The 20,923-nt window shown below is 41.1% G+C and overlaps 1 protein-coding gene across 2 annotated transcripts in view; it reads left to right on the plus strand.

The window, feature by feature from the left end:
* The window catches only part of LOC143782568 (cadherin-19-like), a 352,880-nt gene that overhangs the window by 286,129 nt on the left and 45,828 nt on the right, over window positions 1-20,923 (plus strand). For both annotated transcript variants that reach the window (XM_077270123.1, XM_077270124.1), the window contains one exon: window positions 18,728-18,845. In XM_077270123.1, coding sequence (XP_077126238.1) covers window positions 18,728-18,845 — 118 coding nt within the window. The remainder of the gene's footprint in view (window positions 1-18,727; window positions 18,846-20,923) is intronic.

Consider the following 20,923-nt stretch of genomic DNA (forward strand, 5'->3'; position numbering starts at 1 on the left):
TTTTATTTTTAAGCCGATCTGTGTAAGGCAAGTTGCAAACCATTCCAATTTAGGAAAATTGTCTTAAAATCAAATCACTACAGATTAATTCAGTGATCTCAACTGTCCAATTGAAAAAAAATAAATTGCAGCTGGCACTAGAGTTCAGAACTCATGCAGGGGAAAAATATACCATGAAACATAGTTAGATTTTATTTGGCTGCATTGTTGTTCAAAGTGTCAACAGTGTTTGATAAAATTTTAATATTTTTAGATATAATTTGTTTAGTATATTTGGAATATTTTTAGATATAAGGGTATGTTTCCACATTCCGAATATGCAGCGCTTTGGATGCAGCTCCGGCCAAAGCCCTGCTCCCTTTTGTACCATCCTTATAATTATTTGGTGCGTTCCCCTAGCCCTAACATTATACTAGCACCAGGGTCTGGCTAGTAATGGTGGACGAACAGCGACTGCAGCGGTACATCCAGCAGCTGGAGGGTAGGTTGGCGGCTCTCGAGCGCACAACCTTGGCTTTGGATGTTACCGCAGTAGCTGTTCAGGCTGCTAGCGTGGCTGCAGCTAGTTTGTCCACTGCCACCCCTGTTCTGACCTTACCTCGCCTCCCCCTGCCAGATAAGTACTCTGGCGATAGCAAGTCATGCAGGGGATTCGTGAACCAGTGTGCAATATATCTTGCGATTCTGGCTGCACATTTCCCTTCAGAGCGGGCTAAAGTGGGATTCATTATATCTCTCTTGTCAGACAAGGCGTTGGAGTGGGCTACACCACTGTGGGATCGTGACCATAATGTGGTACAGAGTGCTTTGCGGTTCCTGAGCACTCGGAAAGGTTTTTTGGGACCTCAAGTCACCCATAATACGGTGCTGCAACTGCTGGCACTGACACAAGGCTCATCCTTGGTCAGCCATTTTTACGTCCTCTTCCGGACTTAAGCATCTGAGGTGGAGTGGCCAGATAAAGCCCTCATCCCTGTATTTTGGAGGGGGCTGGCTGACCATGTGAAGGATGCTTTGGCCAGTAGGGAGATTCCCGCCACACTGGAGGAGTTAATAGCTGTATCAACTCGCATCGACCTTCGTTTTAACGAGCGAAGGTTGGAGCGAGCCCAGTGTAAGCAGAGGTTTTGGCTGGCTCCCACCTTTGCCATACCTCTGGAATCTCCGGTCCAGGTGTCCAAGCCACATGAGGCCATGGAGGTGTCACGAGCGGGATCTAAGTCTTGGATCACTCGTGCACTCAAGGTCTGTCATGTCTGCCGGTGGTCAGGACATCTTCCCTACAGATGTACCCAGTGGTCAGGAAAACATCAGCATCTAGTGGATGTAGGAGGAGGTACACTAGACACAGCGACGTTTTCCTCTAAATTGTCCATCAAAGGGACAATCACCTTTGGCCCGTCCACTCTTACAGTCAAGCTGTGTGTGGATTCCGGGGCAGAGAGGAATATTATGTCCTCTGCCTTGGCTCAATGCCACGCAATACCCCTGGGGATGCTTGACAAGCCGGTGACTGTATGAGTGGTGAATGGGTCGACTCTGCCCTCACAAATAACACACCAGACCATCCCATTTACTTTATCAATGTCTTCATCCCATCAGGAGATTATCTCCCTGCTAGTCATTCCTGAGGGAATTGATGAGGTTCTGTAAGGGATACCATGGCTGCGCTACCACTCTACTCACATAGAGTGGTCCTCTGGGAGAACTCTGGGGTGGAGTAAATCTTGTGAGGGTAGATGTCTGAGAGATTGCGTTCTGCTGGTACTTCAGTAGTAGCAACCTGATCTTTCTTTTCTTCCCAAGCATTATTGGCACTATGCGGACATGTTCTCCAAGAGGGCTGCGGAGACCCTTCCACCCCACCACCCCTATGACTGTCCTATTGACCTCTTGCCTGGTGCAGAGCCTCCTCGGGGTTGAGTCTATCCCCTATCTCTCCCGGAGATGGAGGCGATGACCCAATACATTCAGAAGAATCTGGCAAGAGGATTCATTAGGAAGTCAGTGTCACCAGCAGGGGCAGGGCTCTATTTCGTGCAGAAGAAGAATGGAGAACTACGTCCATGCATAGATTACAAGGGTCTTAACGCAATCACTGTTAAGAACAAATACCCTTTGCCTCTGATATCTGAGCTATTCAATAGGTTGCTGGGAGGGAGGGTATTTACTAAGCTTGATCAGCGGGGTGCTTACAACCTGATTTGCATCCGTGAGGGGGACAAATGGAAGACGGCATTTAACACCAGGGACGGGCACTATGAATACCTGTTGATGCCATTCGGGCTTTGCAATGCTCCTGCCGTTTTCCAAGACTTTGTGAATGATATCTTCTGGGATATGCTCACCACCTCGGTCGAAGTCTATCTGGATGATATTCTCATCTACTCTCCAGATATAGACTCCCACCGCAGAGATGTTTGCAAAGTCTTCGACCTCCTACGGGCAAACTCCATCTATGCCAAGTTCGAGAAGTGTGTGTTTGATCAGGAGTCCTTGCCTTTCCTTGGCTATATCATCTCTGCCCAGGGATTGGCTATGGATCCTGCCAAGCTACAGGCTGTGATGAACTGGCAGGAACCCCATTCTCTCAAATTGGAGCAGCTCTTTATGGGGTTCATTAACTATTATCGCCAGTTCATTCCCCACTTCTCAACTTGGTAGCTCCCTTGGTAGCCCTCATCAAGAAGGAAGCAAATCCCAAATTGTGGTCGGAGGAGGTCTCCAAGGCCTTCCTTTCTATTAAGTCTCCTTTTGCTAGCGCTCCCATCCTACATCGCCCCGATGTAGATAAACCATTTATAATGGAGGTGGATGCCTCATCCGTTGGTGTTGGAGCAGTCCTCTTCAAAAAGGATGCTCAAGGTCGGAAGCATCCTTGCTTCTTTTTCTCCAAGACCTAAACACCAGCGGAGAGGAATTATTCCATCGGGGACAGGGAGTTGCTAGCTATGAAGTTGGCCTTCGCGGATCGGAGACACCTCCTGGAGGGGGCTCATTTTTCCTTCCAAGTGTATACTGACCACAGAAATTTGCTTTATTTACAGACTGCCTAGCGGCTAAACTCTCACCAGGCTGCATGGTCCTTGTTCTTCAACCACTTCCACTTCACCCTCCATTATCTTTCCGGGGAGAAGAACATCTGTGCCGATGCACTCTCCCGCTCCGTAGTGTCATCAGTTAAGGAGGAGGAGCCTCGGTTAATTGTCCCTTCGAAGAGCCAGAGGGCCATGGCCCCGGTTTCGCTAGAGTCTCTGTCCCCAGGCAAGACCTTTGTGCCATCTAATTTGCTACCGGAGGTTCTCTCTTGGGCTCACTCATCCAGGGTGGGTGGACATTTTCAGACCAAGAGGACATCTGAGCTTCTGGTGAGGATGTACTGGTGGCCACATATGGCCCGTGACGTCGGAGACTGTATTCAGGCATGTGTCTCTTGCGCCAAGAATAAGTCTCCTCGACAACAGCCTGCTGGGCTACTTTACCCCTTTCAGGTGGCTGACAGGCCATGGAAAATGGTCGGGATGGACTTTGTGGTGGGTTTACCCAAGTCCCGTAGCTGCACCATTATTTGGGTAGTCACCGGCCATTTTTCCAAAATGGTGCACTTGGTGCCTCTTCCACACCTACCTTCTGTACGGGCCTTAGTGGCATTGTTTATTAAGCACGTTTTCCACCTACATGGTATGCCAGACAAAATTGTCAGTGACAGGGGTCCCCAGTTTGCATCTTGGTTTCGGGAGAGAGCTTTGTTGTCTTCTCAGCATCGAGCTGAATCTCTCTTCAGCATACCATCCCGAGAAAAATGAGTTGGTAGAGTGGGCCAACCAGACCTTGGTCACATACCTGCAACATTTTGTCTCAGGCAGGCAGGATGACTGGGCATCCTTGCTACCATGGGCAGAGTTTGCGATGAACAATGCCGTAGCTCCACTGGGCAGACCCCATTCCTCCTTAATTACGGACAGCATCCATGGGTTCCTGTGCCCATGCCCGTGTCTTCCGCAGACTCCAGGGTGGCAGACTGGGCTGTGGAGGCACGTGACATTTGGGACCGCACACAAGATGCTATCCGGGCCTCTAAGGAGAGAATGGGGGTCTCCGCCGATGCACATCGGCGCCCCGCTCCGACCTTTGCTCTTGGTGATTTAGTGTGGCTCTCCGCCCGTAACATCAGTCTGTGAGTTGAGTCCACTAAGTTTGCGCCTCGCTACCTAGGTCCCTTCAAGGTCCTGGAACAGGTTAATCCTGTGATCCACCGTCTGGCCCTTCCTCCATGCCTAGGTATCATCGACACCTTTCATGTGACCCTCCTAAAGTCCGTCCACATGTCCCGGTTTTTAGAGTTATCTGCTGGGACATCGGGCTCGTCTACGGACAAATATGAGGTGAATGCCATCATGGAGTGTAAGGTGGTACGTGGCAAAAAATTCTATTTGGTGGATTGGAAGGGTCATGGTCCAGAGGAAAGGTCCCGGGAGCCTGCTGAACACATTCAGGCTCCGCAGCTCATTGCTGCCTTCAAGTGTAGCTAGGCCTAAGGAGGGGGGCCATGTTAGATGTCGAGTTCCTGCCACTGCACAGGGGGAATCTCGAACCATCTCCGCTGCGGTCTCCCATTCGACTCCAGCTGCAATGGAGCCTTCTCAGCAGAAACATCGGTCCCAGCATCTGGCTCAAACTGATACTATGCAGCTGGTTACTGCTGTCCTTCCAGGCTCAGCCATTGTAACCAGTACTGATCAGCGGTGAGCAGGCGTCCCTGGGACTAGGTCCTGCTTTTCTTCTTCTGAGCATGCCCAAGGGACGACCTCTCATTGGAGGTCGGGGGTCACATGATCAGGTCCTGTAGCAGCTCCTATTGGACCACTAGGAAGGTCCTGGAGAGCTTCCACTATAAAAGGTTTGCATGGCCGCACGTCCATGCGCTAGTATAAACTTATTATTGTGTGTGTGTGGATGTATGCCTATCGATGGATGAAAGCTCCAAATCATTCCCATCCCTAATGTTTACTGTTTGCGAATGGTGGAAGCTACCTAGCGCCTGACAGTGCTATCCCGCACAGCTAGCACACGATACAGCGTCTGATAGCAGTGATCGCCAGTGCGGCGCCGTGCGCTAATAGAGCTCTTTCCTGACCCAAGTCTGGGTGGTTAGTGGTGTCTGCCAGAGCGGCACTGCACGCACTCTTGTGCAGTAGTATATTAGTTCTGTTAATCTCTGACACCCCAGTAGCGGTGTCGAGCGCAAGAAGTCTAGAGGAACTCTTTCCCTGTGCCTTGGGACAGAGTTCTGTGACTCTTTGCTTGCGCTCTTTGTGCGGTACCGCGGCCTTGTGACGCAACAGGGTTCACTTCCTTCATACCGGGTGAAGCTAACCCATGTGTGTATCCACATTATACTGCCATATAGTCTGTCATTACTCAGCAGCAGGTTCCATGTCTGCACGATGGACCCTGGGCTGCGAACGCACCTTATACCATCCTTATAATTTTTTGGTGCGTTCCACTAGCCCTATCACCGTGTGCTTAAATCTTATATCTGCGGGTTAAAAACAGTATCCCACCTGGCAGTTTGCCTTTAAGGATTCAACTAACTGACATACATTGTCTGAAATCAAATTTCCATAAAATAACATTTATTATTGTAGCAGTTTTTTGCCAAATATCATTGCAAGATTTTGGGAATTTGTATATTTGATTTTAAAAACTTTTACTAGTTCAACATAGCATTTTACTACCGTGTGACATTTTGCCTTATACCGGCTGCTAGCTCCTTAATATGTATATTTTATCCTCAGTAAAAGTCAAATTTCAAATTGCATTTACCACAGATTAAAACAAGCTCCTTAAGAAAAGAAACAGCGAGAAAGTTAAAATGACAACAGCATAAAACTCATCAGCACCACAAATTAATGGAACTATAAATGAATATCTAATAACATTAATATATATTGGGCTTTACATTTGAAGTCACATTTTTGTTCACTTGTTTATTTCTCGGAAAGATCTTGGTTTTAAAATTCTCTTTCCAAAGCTTCCAGTTTAATGAGTCCTGAAATAACACAATTCATGGCAATTAGATTGTGATCCAATCAATAACACAGCTGCTGAAGTTTTCTAAAAGCTGAACCTAACCTTGTTATCATTGTCCTAACATCAAACATCAACTTTTGCAATTGAAATTTATAAATAACTTACGGGAATCTGTTTTGCTATTGTATTATGCATTTAAGGCTTTTTTCATCAATTTCCTGGATTATATGTGCACTTTTTACAAATTAATGTCAAAGTTTTGCTGATATATCAGTTAGGTCTCATTTTAGCGTCCAATTTTTCACCAACCCATTTTATCTGTGAAGAACATGTATCAAGACATTTGCGGTGCTGTTCAATTGTTTATTTTTCAAAGAATAAACTTAATGGGTCTAAAAAAAAGAAAAAAATGGATAGCAATACTAATGTCATCCATGTGCCATTGTCATGCTTTCCATGCTTTATTATTTAATGGATAGAAGAAGCTTGAAGTAGTTTGACATTTTTTATTTTCTTGTGTGAGTGAAATTAATTAAACTTTTCTATTGTTGTGTTCTTTGAGCTACAACATTTTTTTTTTTCGGTGACATAGTAATATAAAGGGTTTTTTTTCTGGATAAGCTGTGTTTGTCATTGACATCATTTTGGGGATGTTATATCTTATTAACATACATTTTTTAACTCTTAATGAAAAGAAACACGAACAGCACAACAATTCTGCAACAACTTTATTATTTGGGTGAGACTTAATACAAATATAATTCCCAAAGGACCTATCTAAGTACAAATATGGTGACACCATATTTACTTTGTTTCATTTATTTATTGCTTTTGAACAGTTAATTCACTCTTAGCTTGTTGGTCATCATAATTTGACGGCTAAACATTTCACAACTGTCCATCAACAGATCAGAATGAAGGCTTAATTTTTGCCTTACAAACTTTATATCTCTTTGTTGCAAAGTTGTGGTACATGTGATAATTTGGTCACTTTTTATTAAATTTCTAGGAGGCCAAAAAACAGCAATTCCTCTTTTGTTTGTTTATGCATTTTTAAACACCATTCACCAATCTGTATAATTGAGACCTTATCTTTATTCTGTGGGTTGATACGTTCATGTCAATGCTACATTTATATATTTTTTTGTATGGTTTATTTTAGTTTTGAACAAGAAACTATTTTTTTTTTAAAGTCTTTTTTTTTTACCATGTTCTGATTTCCATAACTTTTGCATTTTTTCATTTATGGAGCTCTATAATTAATTTTGGGTGACAAGCTGTAGCATTTACTAGTACCACTTTTTAGTACATACTATACAACTATTTGATCAGGGTTTAATTCTTTTTTTGGTGGTAGTTATTAACAAATAATATTCAATCTGAAAAATGTTAAAATGTTATAATTTATAGAACTCTCCATACCATATACCATATTTTTTGTATAATAAAAGTTACTTTTTCCTCCAAATTTGGGAGGAAAAAGGGGTGCGTATTATAATGCATAGTCAGCTTACCAGGGGAGAGTTCATGGCGGTGGAGAGGGTAACAGGAATCAGGGTCGCTGCTTCAGGAGGCCAGCGGTGGCTGGAGTGTGGCAATACCACAGTGCCTGGATGCTCATTAGAAGTCGGCGCTGGTGGACGGAGTCCCTTTTCAATTCAGTAGCCTGCTGTGGGCTTTAGGAAAATGGTTGCCAATTTAAAAATATGCCATTGGGTCGCCTCTATTCTTGATAACTAGTCTTGCTAAAGCTGACAGTTGAGGGTCCCAGCCCGCAGCCCTCAGTTTTGCTGATTATCAAAAATACAAGGGAACTGCACATCATTTTTAAATGTATTTATTTATAGCACAGATGGCTGATGAATACTACCATCAGCCACTGCCTGCTCTAGATGTTAACAGTTGAATATAACTTTCAATATTATCCTCTGCTAGCGCTAATCACAGTGTGTGCAGGGGACAGTGATGTGAGCTGTCTTTCACACCTGGCACCGGGGAACGAACAGTACTACTGACTCCCAGGCATTGGTACGTGTCACACCAATGCAGCACATGGTTGCCACATGTATGCCACAAGTATTAAACACACATACACACAGACACGGATATCTCCAGTTCTGTTTTATCCAGTACTGGAAATATCAGGACATGTGAAAAAGCCCTTATAGTTAGAAGGTATATCCTTCTCTTTCCCTGACCTGTAGAATTTAAACCCTTATGATCATCAAGATCCTCTCTGTCATCTGTAAAGTGCAAGCACTTATGATCAAGATGCACGTCACTAATCCCAAACCATTGGCACCCGTGTCACATGACCACTGGTCATTGATGGGTTGGCATGACAACCCAGGGTCTGAGGTTACCATTGCAGGATAGCAATTGATCATTTTAGCTACATAGAACAGCACTGAAGCCCTGCTCTGTGTAGCACAAGTGATCTGATGATTGCAGCTTCTAGTTTCCCATGGAGACTATTGAAGCAAGTGAAAAGTAAAAACATTTTTTTAAAATATATAAAAAAAATAAAAGTTCAAATCACCTCCCATTTGCCCAATTCAAAATAAAACAAATAAAAAAATACACATATGTGTTATCTCCATGTTCAGAATGGCCCACTCTATCAATATATAAAAAGAAATTAATCTGATTGGTAAATGTCATAATGAGAAAAAAGTAAAAATGCCAGAATTACGTTTTTTGGTCACCATACCATTGCATTAAAATGCAATAATGAGCGATCAAAAGATCGCACCTACAACAAAGTGATATCAATAAAAATGTAGGCTCATCACCCCCCAAAAAAAGCTCTCATCCTGCCCCAGATCACTGAAAATGGAGACTCTACAGGTCTTGGAAAGTTGTGACTTTTTTTTGTATAAATTTTGTATAGTTTTTCACCACTTAAATAAAAAAGAACCTCTACATAGGGTTGAACGAAACGGGTCGGCCATTTTCAGAAGTCGCCGACTTTTGGCAAAGTTGGGTTTCATGAAACCCGACCCCTGTGTGGGGTCGGCCATGAGGTCGGCGATCTTCTGAATCTGGTATGGGAATTCCGATACAGAGTTCCGATATGTTTGCGATATCGGGAATCGGTATCGGAATCCATATTAATGTGTAAAATAAAGAATCAAAATAAAAAATATTGATATACTCACCCTCGGACGCGCCCTGGTACTAAGCGGCAGGCTTCCTTCCTAAGAATGAGCGCGTGAATGACCTGCGGTGACATCGCGGCTTGTGATTGGTCGCGAGCGGTCACATGGACAAGCCGCGACGTCATCTAAGGTCCTTCACGCGCTCATTCTGAGGAAGGAAGGCTGCCGGAAAGAAGCAGGGCGCGTCCGAGGGTGAGTATATACCTAATAGGAATATACTCACCCTCGGACGCGCCCTGCTTCTTTCCGGCAGCCTTCCTTCCTAAGAATGAGCACGTGAAGGACCTTAGATGACGTCGCGGCTTGTCCATGTGACCGCTCGTGACCAATCACAAGCCGTGACGTCACCGCAGGTCATTCACACGCTCATTCTTAGGAAGGAAGCCTGCCGCTTAGTACCAGGGCGCGTCCGAGGGTGAGTATATCAATATTTTTTATTTTGATTCTTTATTTTACACATTAATATGGATCCCAGGGCCTGAAGGAGAGTTTCCTCTCCTTCAGACCCTGGGAACCATAGTATCCCATTGCACTGCATTGGGTTTCGTGTTTCGGCCGACCCCGACCCCGACTTTTTTATAGGATCGGCTGATTTCACTCGACCCGACTTTTGAGAAAGTCGGGTTTCGTGAAACCCGACCCGATCCTATAAAAATAAAAGTCGCTCAACCCTACCTCTACATGTTTGGTACCTTCAAACTCATAATCACATGGAGAATCATAATGGCAGGTCAGTTGTTGCATTTAGTGAATATGGTAAAACAGCAAAACAAAAAACAATTGCGGAATTGCACTTTTTTTGTGCAATTTTACTGAACTTCGAATATTTTTCCTGTTTTCCAGTACACTATATGGCAAAACCAATGGTGTTGTTCAAAAGTACAACTCGTCCCACAAAAACCAAGCCTTTACATGGCCAAATTGACAGAAAAATAAAAAAGTTATGGCTCTGGGAAGAAGGGGAGCAAAACAAATGGAAACTCAAAAACCGAAAAACCCAAGGTTTCGAAGGGGTTAAACAGATAAAGCTTTTATTATTGCTATTATTATTTAATATAGGAAAAACTCTGGTGGTAAACTGTGGAAACGTAATAGAAATGTGACGCATGTAGAACAAAAGGTAGGAATTTTGTGGATGTCTCTGGAGATTTGTATATATATTCAAAGAGTATGTTTGACATAGGTCACTTGAGTTTCGAGCTTCTTCAAATTAGCGCATTATACATACATGTGTCATGGAACAAAGAAAAAAGAGACATACCAAGGATAGGGGAACACCCTAAATATAAATATATGTAGAAAAAGTTTATTTATTCCAATCCTAACAACACATACCACATAAACAGTAGTTGCACAAAAGCATAAGCATTAAAAACACCAATAGTAAAGACCACCTCAAAGGAAAAGAAAGAGGTGAAAACCCCCAGACCAAGGGTCAGGTGTACACAATGAAAATATAGCACTATATAGTTTAATGCAAAAGATTGTTATAGGACATGGTAAAATGTACTGGTGATACTGGTGTAAAAGGCGAGAATAACTATGCCAACAGGCTAAGTAGGAATCAATGCTCCAGTTAGCTGGTTCTTAACAAGGATGTAATGTTACCATATACATGTGTTTAGAAAGTCCACTAAAAATAAGTGGACCCTATATGACCAGCCAAACTGCTTAATAGCGATCTAGTACTTTAATATCGGTAAATCATGGGCTGGCTTGTCCAGCACCCAGTACAAAAAGGGGAAATATTTAACAGACAAGTATATAACCCATGCGTGTGGCCAGTATACATGTGATATATATGACCAGGCCCCTCAGCTTAAACATATGAAAAAAAATGTGAAAAAAATATATATACATCCAATATGATGAAATATATTGTGTCAAATAAGCATAGGGGACAGGTGAATGTACCCACCATGATCATCCATGAGAAAAAGTGTGCTGTTGTAGAAATGGATCAATAGCCAAAAGACACAGCTGAAGTTTACAACACATATACATGGGGAGAGGGTGGATACATGACCTGTAAAAGCATGGCAGAGCAGTCCGAGATGACTGATTCAGCTGCCAACCTATATAGCCACACTGCAAGTCCCATCACTCATGTCCAAACAAGGAGTGTGCACAACCTCAGACTAGGTCCAGGGGGGATTAAGAACCCGACGCGTGTCGCCACTGCCGTGGCTTCATCAGGGGTAAGAAATGGTATGGTACTAGATCGCTATTAAGCAGTTTGGCTGGTCATATAGGGTCCACTTATTTTTAGTGGACTTTCTAAACACATGTATATGGTAACATTACATCCTTGTTAAGAACCAGCTAACTGGGGCATTGATTCCTACTTAGCCTGTTGGCATAGTTATTCTCGCCTTTTACACCAGTATCACCAGTACATTTTACCATGTCCTATAACAATCTTTTGCATTAAACTATATAGTGCTATATTTTCATTGTGTACACCTGACCCTTGTTCTGGGGGTTTTCACCTCTTTCTTTTCCTTTGAGGTGGTCTTTATTATTGGTGTTTTTAATGCTTATGTTTTTATGCAACTACTGTTTATGTGGTATGTGTTGTTAGGATTGGAATAAATAAACTTTTTCTACATATATTTATATTTAGGCTGTTCCCCAATCCTTGGTATGTCTCTTTTTTCTTTGTTCCATGATACTTTGTTTGACATACTTCTGGGCAGATCCCCTGTACTATTTAGCTATTATTGTTGATGGTGCCCTCCGTCTTTGTTTGTAAATTATACATACATGTGCTGTCGATGATACATTTGGATTGCACACAATCCAATATTATTCCATGGGAAAGTTCAAATTTTTCATACAGACCCAGTGTCAGTGTGAATAAAATCACAGCATGCACTAGTCTCTTATGTATTTTAGATGAGACTCGCCTATACATGTTTATAGCTGTTCAGTAAAGGAAGCATCCCATGTTGATCATGTTGATCATATGTATTGCAGCCGTTTTTACAAATACAATTCAATTATTACTGTAGGAAATTTTCTTTGGTCTCCTACGCTTTTATTTAATACTGATGTATAAAAATATATGCTATATGGATGACACCATGAATGTATAAATGTAAAAAGTGGACATATGGATGATACATGAATGGCATACCATTGAATTTTAAGTAATGTTATGAATAAAAATTGTCAAGTTTTTTCTCTAAAAATCTGTTAATTTTTCATACGTTCATTTGAACCAAGCTTAAGGTATCAAACACACATCCGTGCTTACACATGTACGTGAAATAATGGTACCATGTTCATCAGGGATATGGGTCAATGCGTCATCAGTGTATGGTCCATATGTCCATTTTACCATCAATGTCACCAGTGTTTTTCACTAATGTATAGATAAATTAATAAATTATAAAGCTTCTCCTATACAGACAGCTCATGGATTGTACACTGATGCAATCCGCGTTGTTTACTTATTTTTCGTAAACCCAAAACTAAACTTGTATTGGCCTTTTCCATCCATGACACCAGAAAAAAGGTAATGTTTCTGGAAGATTTGCTCAAACACATGGTCCATGAAAAAACGTGGACATGTGAATAGCACTACAGATTAAACTAGGCACGTGTTGTATACTTGAAAAAAAATTGATATAGCATGTATGTGCAAGATGGCTATCTGAATGAAGCCTAAGTAACATTTTACTTAGATAAATACCTTAATCTGGCCACTATGTAACTGCATAGCACAACCAGTACTGTTTGGAACCCAGTATACACTGTAAGGAAAGTTCATGTGACCACTGAACTTTGAAAGTTAGTTATGTCCTCCATAGTTTTGTGTGCAGCTCAGTGTGCTCAATAGTAGAGCAGACGAGTGCAGCAACTGCCTACTATTTATTTGACTGCAGAATAGTGTATGTTGTGCTTTTTTTTCCACACAGAGCTCAGTTAGAGCCATAGTGGCACATAGGCTAGCATTACTCCATGTGTTGTCCATGTGCAAGACTGATGTTTGATTCTGTTGCACCCAAGGGTCAAAAAAAAAAAATTACATTCTGAAATACATTTAAACTGTTGACACAATTTGTCAATTTTTATACATGAGCAAAATTATTTAATTTTGCTTGAGGGTAAATCATTTTTCTGTTTCTAATGTTAGTTTTAGTAAGACTCTGTATAATGTCTATCAAGCTGAGTCTGAATATCAAAAGCATGGAAACTATTCAATCAGCATTTAAATGAAGTTGTCATGTACAAAATAATTAGCTTTTATGGAAGAATGGTATAATAACAGTTTTCTCATTTTTAATTTTCAAACATTTTGATTATATGATACTTGAAAACATGAATATACAAATTATATATGTTACCTGGTTCACAATTTTGAGGCCACATTTAAAATAAGAAATTTTTGGCTTTCTTCAAAGCTGTAAAAACACACAATGTTATAGCTTTAAAAACCCCCAAACAAGAAAAGTTATAAAATGAGTATTCCACATTTTGCACAAATTATGGATTAGTATTTGAAATGCATCATACTACAATAAGAAGTTTCTTTATTTTCTTAAACTTGATATAGATGCCATTATGGCATTGAAATGTGTAGTGGACAATAAGGAACCTTCTAATGGATATTACAGCAGCAGACTTCTTTCCAGCAGCTCAGACAATTTTTAAGCGTTGTTTTTTTTTGGTTTTGGTAATCTCACAATAATGCATTCATACATATTTGAGATTTGCAAATTGATTTGCAGAACGTAGAAGTGTCATCTGTAGAGCGTGACACACTCCCAGCTAATGAGAAGGAGCCTGGAATGTCAATGAATAAGAAACGATTCCTAGAGCCACTATCCAGGTGCCCTGGGATTCTGTTATGTCCACTGGACCATAGTTCTGCAAACGCAACTGTAATCTATCTATTAATGTTCAACATGTTACTTCAGAGTTATGGTGCATTTGTTTGGAGGCTTCAGCAGGTAACCATCTCTGCTTTTTTCTCTGTGATTTTTTTTGTCAATTTCCTGGAGGATTTTTAAGTCCTCTTTGTGCGTCTGTTAGCTTTTACTTCAGAGTTACCCATTGGTGCTCAATTGAATTCACAACAGGAGACCTTAATTGGTCACTAAATCACTTTCACCCTGTTTTTCTTCAGAAATACAACAACATGTGTTTTAGATCATTGTCATGTTGGAAAAGTGCATGTCTACCAAGGGAATGGTTGCATCTTCTCTTTCTGTATAGAGCCGGACATTTGTGAATTCATGATGCCAATAGAAAAATTAATTTATCACAATACTTCTTGGCACATTGTTAGGTGTCAAGTTCCCGCCTCTGCACAGGGGGAATCTTGAACAATCTCTGCTGCGATCTCCCATTCTTCTCCAGCCGCAGTCGAGTCTGCTCAGCGGAGACGTTGGTCCCTACGTCTTGCTCAGTCTGATTCTGTGCAAAGGGTTACTGCTGCCTTTCAAGCTTCTGCCATTGTAGCCAGTACTGGGCAGCGGCGAGCAGAGGTTTTTGGGACTACGTCCTGCTTTTCCCCTTCTGAGCATGCCCAGGGCAAGATCTCTTGTTGGAGATCAAGGGTCACATGTTTAGATAATGCAGCAAATACCATTGGTCCTCTAGGAAGGTCCTGAAGGTGCTCAACTTCTGTGGCAGCCTCCCATTGGTCCTTCTGGGAAGGTCCTTTACTTGCTGCAGCTATAAAAGGTTTGCATGGCCGCACGGCCATGCACTAGTGTACACTTGTAAACATGTGTGTGTTGATGTGTGAAAGTCATTAATTAATTATCCCCTCCCTTGTGTATGACTGCTTGCGTAAGGTGGATGATTGCTATCTAGCGCCTGACTTAGCCATCAGCACGTGACACACAATGCAGCATCAGATTGCTGTGACCGCCAGTGTGGCGCCGTGCGCTTTCACAGCGCTTTCCTTACCCAAGCCTGGGTGGTTAGTGGTGTCCGCCAGAGCGGCACCACATGCACTCTCGTGCATCTAAATGATTATTTTGGTTACGCTGACACCCCAGTTGTGGTGTCGAGCACAATAGGTCTAGTTGTACTCTAATCCCAAGTCTAGGGGTAGAGTTCTGTGACTCCTTGCTTGCGCTCTTTGTGCGGTACCGCAGCCCTGTGATGCATCAGGGTTTGCTTTCTTCATACTGGTGAAGTTAACCAATGTGTGAATCCATATTGTACCACCATATAGTCCGTCATTACTTAGCAGCAGGTTCCATCTCTGCACGGTGGACCCCGGGCTGCGAACGCACCTTACTCTATCTTTCTAATTATTTGGTGCGTTCCGCTAGCCCTAACACACATACTGTGAAACATTGATGTCAGAGTCCTTAGGAGTGCTTCTCGTGTCGGGGAACTACATTTCACTGATGGTATCATGAATTCACAGATGTAGGGCTGTATGTTGAAAGAGAAGATGTTTCTAACACTTTATGGGGTATAGTCTTTTTTTAATCAATTAATTTAAGCAAAACTGATTACTTTTTAAGGAAAGATATATTTTGAACCTTACTTTCATGTTATGGGATTAAAACAATGCTCTTTGAAACTCAGTCTTGTCAAAATTTTGGAAATTATTCTGTGCACAGTGAGATATTGATTAAAATCTTACTTTTCAAAGGGCAAGAATTTATTATGCTGAGTACTAGTATATACTAGTAGATAGCCTATGCAAGGATGGTGACTTTAATAGAAAATGCATCTACTGAAGGGCAGAGTACTTGTCTCAGGAATACCACAGGAATCTATATATGTAAATATCCATGTTTAAGAAAATGACTGTAATTTGGAATTATATTAGTAGAACTGCTAGGCATAGGAACTGCATGTGGCAGGAGCTGCAAGAAGGAACCTCCTTGAGCTTGCTAGCTCATATTTCATGCTTTACATTCCTATACAGTGCTTCAATGTGGCACTGATTTAATCAGGAGCAGGTGTGTTGAGAATCTTTGCCCCTGGATTACATTGCCTACAAAAGACGATGCACATCCCTGCATGCAGGCTATTGTAGCAGGTGCCACTTTTTAGTCATTTACCAACTTTGCATTTCTTATTTTGTCATTTTTTTATAAGAGGGTTGATTTTTTTTAAAAAAACAAAAAGACAATTAACTGTGCATGTCCGTTTTTGCATACCAGTTTTATTAGTCTAATTTGACAACCATACACTCCCCACCCATATTGTGGCCAGCTGCCACATTTTTGCTTTGCATCTGCTAACCTAGAATTTCTTGTTACTTCCTTTCTGACAGGGGTTGCATAAATGGGTTTGAAAAGATTGTCAAAAAAATATTACATCATTGCAAAAAATGTATGGTAAAAGAAAAACTTTCACTAACTATTAACAAGGTAATGTAAAATTCAAAAAATATATACACCAAGGGTTGGAATGTGGTAGCCACTAGTAGCAGCAGGAGCACCATGTCAACCACTAGCTCACACTATCCAGTCAGTAAAACTATGTGCAAGTGTACTTGGAAGAATTAATGATTTGATGTTACTTTGAAGGCTAAGGGCGGTCACACTAAATTTTGATTTGATTTAGATTTTTCTTTTCTTCATTCACTTTGCATTTTGTTAATTGATACAAATATATTATTTACTTTTCTATTTTGGAAAGTATTCTTGCTTTTGATTTTCTACTTTTACCTTTGTAACGTGTTTCAAAATGGTTGAGGTCCTTAATATTATTTTCAAATATTAATTCAAAGCCACATGAGTATACACACGTTTACGTGGAAAGTATATATTTTTAAGCACCTTACATGATGATATGGACCACTAGGTTGCTACATATTTGACATTTGACAAAACTAACAAGTGGACTCCAAGGGATTGTGAGTTATTTTCTCTATACCCCCAGGAGCAGTTATGGACTACACCAAAAGAAATTCCTCAGGTCAGAATAAGTGAATAACAGTCAACATCGATATGGACTCGAGATACTGATTTCTAGCAAAAGATTTGTAGCAAAAGCAGACTGTCTTGAGATAATTCATATTTTCACATTCATAAAAGTGTTTCTTGATTGTATACTTTAAAATTACATTTCAATGTATTTACGGTACACACTGTATTCTTGCCCTGTTATTTAGCACCAATAATGCTAGAGAGTCTATGCTGGCTAAATGTGATCTAAAAAAGATATAATCTGCTGCACGCAAGTCATATATTTACTGTAAACACGAGTTTGGAATACATCTTCATGTGCAGTTTGAGACATGGTTTTGTTTCTCATATCTATTGACTTTCACCCTAAGTTATAAAATAAAGAATTAACTTGAAATAACTCCTTCTATTGATGTGGTTTGATATTAATGCACAGTAATGCAAAAGTTGTTCAAGTAAAGTACACTCCTCTAAGCTGAAATTGCACCCTCAAGAAGGAAAAGTAATGACATTATACTATTAATAACATGTTAATGATATGAAAACTGTGAAAAAAGGAAAACTAAAATTTGAAAATATCTTGATTTATTCAGTTTCTACTATGAGAGCCATGCACAGAAACATAAGAACTTGACATGCTATTAATGAGGTTACTAATAGTTGACTTAGGAATGTTCTACCACACTGAATGCACTTGGACATGAAAAAAATCAAGATCCATTGCTGGCAGTTCCCCTTGTAATTTCTGACCTATGGTGTCCCAGATTGGCTCAGTGAGTGACACTATAATCCCAGGAGAAAGACTGGTGTTACATTCCAGACTTGTCCCCAATCGAGCACATATGGGACATTATTTGTCAGCGATTGCAAAGAAAGCTGTCAACAGCAGATCTTGATGATTGGCATGAACAAGTGTATTCAGTATGGAAGTACATTCATCAAACAAATGCATATTAGTACAGAATTTAATATTATACTGTTCATGCAGAATCAGTAACACTCAGTCAGATCCCAGCTATCATTTTTTTCATAGCAGTCATAAAATTAAAACTAAACTATGATCGGTTGCTCTTGGCAATAATTAATTTTCTTTTTAGACAGTTTTAAAAAGTCTGCACCAATATCTTTGTGTGCCAACATTTGCTCAGCAGTCAATGAAATATCTTCACTATTTTAAATGCTGTCATGAATATAAAAAAGTGTTTACAAAAAACTAAAATCCTGGTTATGGAATTTAAATAAAGTTGAACAAGCTGTATTTGTGGCAAGAATAAGAATTATCCATTTGATTTCCCATCATGCATGTTTTCTAATTGAAAAGAAAATTGCACATGGTCCCGATCAATTTGCTAAAGCACTCAAATGATTTTAGGCATTAGTTTGCAAACACTTTGCTATATATGTCAATCTAATGATTCAAATCATTTTTTTTTTCAGAGATTCAAAATTATTTTTGCACATTTTACATTGTCCAAAAGTAATGTATAATTGCAGCATTCATGCTACTTTACCTGCTAAATCCATATTTTCGATTAGCTCTTTTTAATTACTTCTTTGAATGTGTTATGTTTTCAGCTCTTTCCTAATTACAAGCATTGTGTTTAGTTTATTCAGGTTGATGCAAATGGTACTAACATATTTTTATTTCAGCCGCTGCACACTGTAACGGCAGTAGACATGGATGAACTAAATGTCAGCTACCCATTCTCTTTTACTCAACCTCCAGAGGAATCAACCAATACAAATTTTACTATCACAGACAACAGAGGTAGTGTCCTTTATTACTTTATATATAACTGTGTATACATATAAATGTATTATGCAGATGAGTAAATTAATTATTCAAAGGTTCACATCATGTAAAGGATAATGACTGTGACATGAGGCTCAGGTCAAATTCAGGCACCTAAGTGTCACAATCTGAGTGTAGAGCATGAAGAAATGACTGAACGTAGGTCCCTGACCTCAATTTGACAGCCTCAAATCTGCGGCTGCCAAGTTCAAGTCAGAAGACGCGTGGCTGGTCCATGCATCATGGTCAATATTGGGGTATTTATATATGTAAGTCTGAATTTAGCCATTTAGAGAACTTACTGAACAGGTGACTAATGTACAGGGATATCTGAGGGCAGAACCCACTGCATTGACTGTACTTGAATGATAAATTATGAAAATAAATATGGTTGCTTTTGCATCTTAATGGAGTTGTCCAGCCTAACACGTCAAGTCTGAAGTCACTGTGACTGCATGCTGTGAGGATTCTCCAGTTTCTGCTTCAGGAACAGTGGTCACATGACCAGAAGTATGCCAGACAGAATCTGACTAGCCTGCTTCTGGTAAGTATAGTGCAAGTGTATTGCATAAGGCAGGAAATGGTCTGGCCGGGAGTATGCATATCGTATACTTGCAGTCACATGCCGCTGCTCCCGGTAATGACAACAGAGAAAACTCCCAGCATGCAGTGCTTGTGCTGTGAGGAGTCACACGTTTTCTGTCACATAGAGACATAGAGTGACAGCAAACTTGTAGTGCTAAACCGGACAACCCATTTCAGCTTATGATTTTGTACAATAATTTGTGGTTGGTATTCAGATCACCCATTGAGAGTATAGGTATTTCTCTCTGCTCTTTTACTGGTCATGTAAGTACATATGACAAAATTTCTCAAGCAGAAATGTGTGTGAGTTCTTGAGGTTGAGAAACCTACTCCAGCTTAAACACATATTATGGGTTGGTGATGTGTTTGTGTAAGCAGGTGAATGGATGCAGTAACGCAGAGGCCCAGAGCAAGGGTTAACAAAAATGCAGTTTAATGAACAATAACTAACTCCTTGCAGGGAGATAATAGGGAGGGGATAACAGGTGGAAACAGTGTAATTGTTATTCAACACAACAGTCTTTTTATCAAATTTAACTTATCATGACTCCACTGTCCTTTAGTTGCTTGCAGTCTGATGAATGAAGAAATGCCGGTGGAGGCCGACACTACATCTTCAGGCTTCTCGGCTTAACATATGATCTCACTTCTGGAGACAGGAGGCGGTCACCGGTTTTGCCCGCTGAGCACCTAGTCCTTAAATCTGCAGATCCGAAGTGTAGTGCTCTGCACAAGTCCCTGCTCGGTGTGTGCCCCACTGCGCACCCACCGTTAACTGAATGCACCACGATAGTTCTCCTGGCACTTGTCCCTCACTGTGCCCGCTGGTACCTGGATACCCGCACCACGCTGTTTCTCTGCATGCCCACTGATACTTGTAAGCCCTCTCTGTACCCTTCCTGGGTCCTTGCTCCATGCCTCAGCTCCCCTCGCAGAGCACAGCCAGTCCCTGTCTTCTCTTTCCTCCGGAGGGAACCCTCTGCCTTTTCCCAAGCTAAACTCTCTGTCTTCCCACTGCTTACCACGCCTCCTCTCTTCAGGTCATGGGTCCTGTCTGGTTCCCATTTCCTTCCCCCCCTGCAACACTGGATGCAGCCTCAGCCGTTCTGGACCTGGTGTCTCAGAGGTACCCACAGCCTTGTCTCCTTCTTTACATTTGCACTTACAGATATATTATATTCTTGTTCACTACTCACATGAGTGAAATATAGAGTAGCTATTATTGCCGTTGTGTATATATTGTATTGCTCTTAGACAAAAGATTCTAACAAGGATAGGTTTGATCGTTGGAAAATAGTTAACTTAGACTATTCTATATATACCTTATTGCTTAATCTGTAAACATGACAGTCAAGCAAAGCCAAGTGGGACTAATCAGCTTAGAATTATATTGTTGTATTTCTGTTCAAATATGGAAATTATTTAATGAGTAAGTCTGTCTCTATTAAATAGAGTTCAGGCAGCATGAA

The sequence above is a fragment of the Ranitomeya variabilis genome, chromosome 6 (assembly GCF_051348905.1).
Source record: "Ranitomeya variabilis isolate aRanVar5 chromosome 6, aRanVar5.hap1, whole genome shotgun sequence".
Classification (NCBI taxonomy): Eukaryota; Metazoa; Chordata; class Amphibia; order Anura; family Dendrobatidae; genus Ranitomeya; species Ranitomeya variabilis.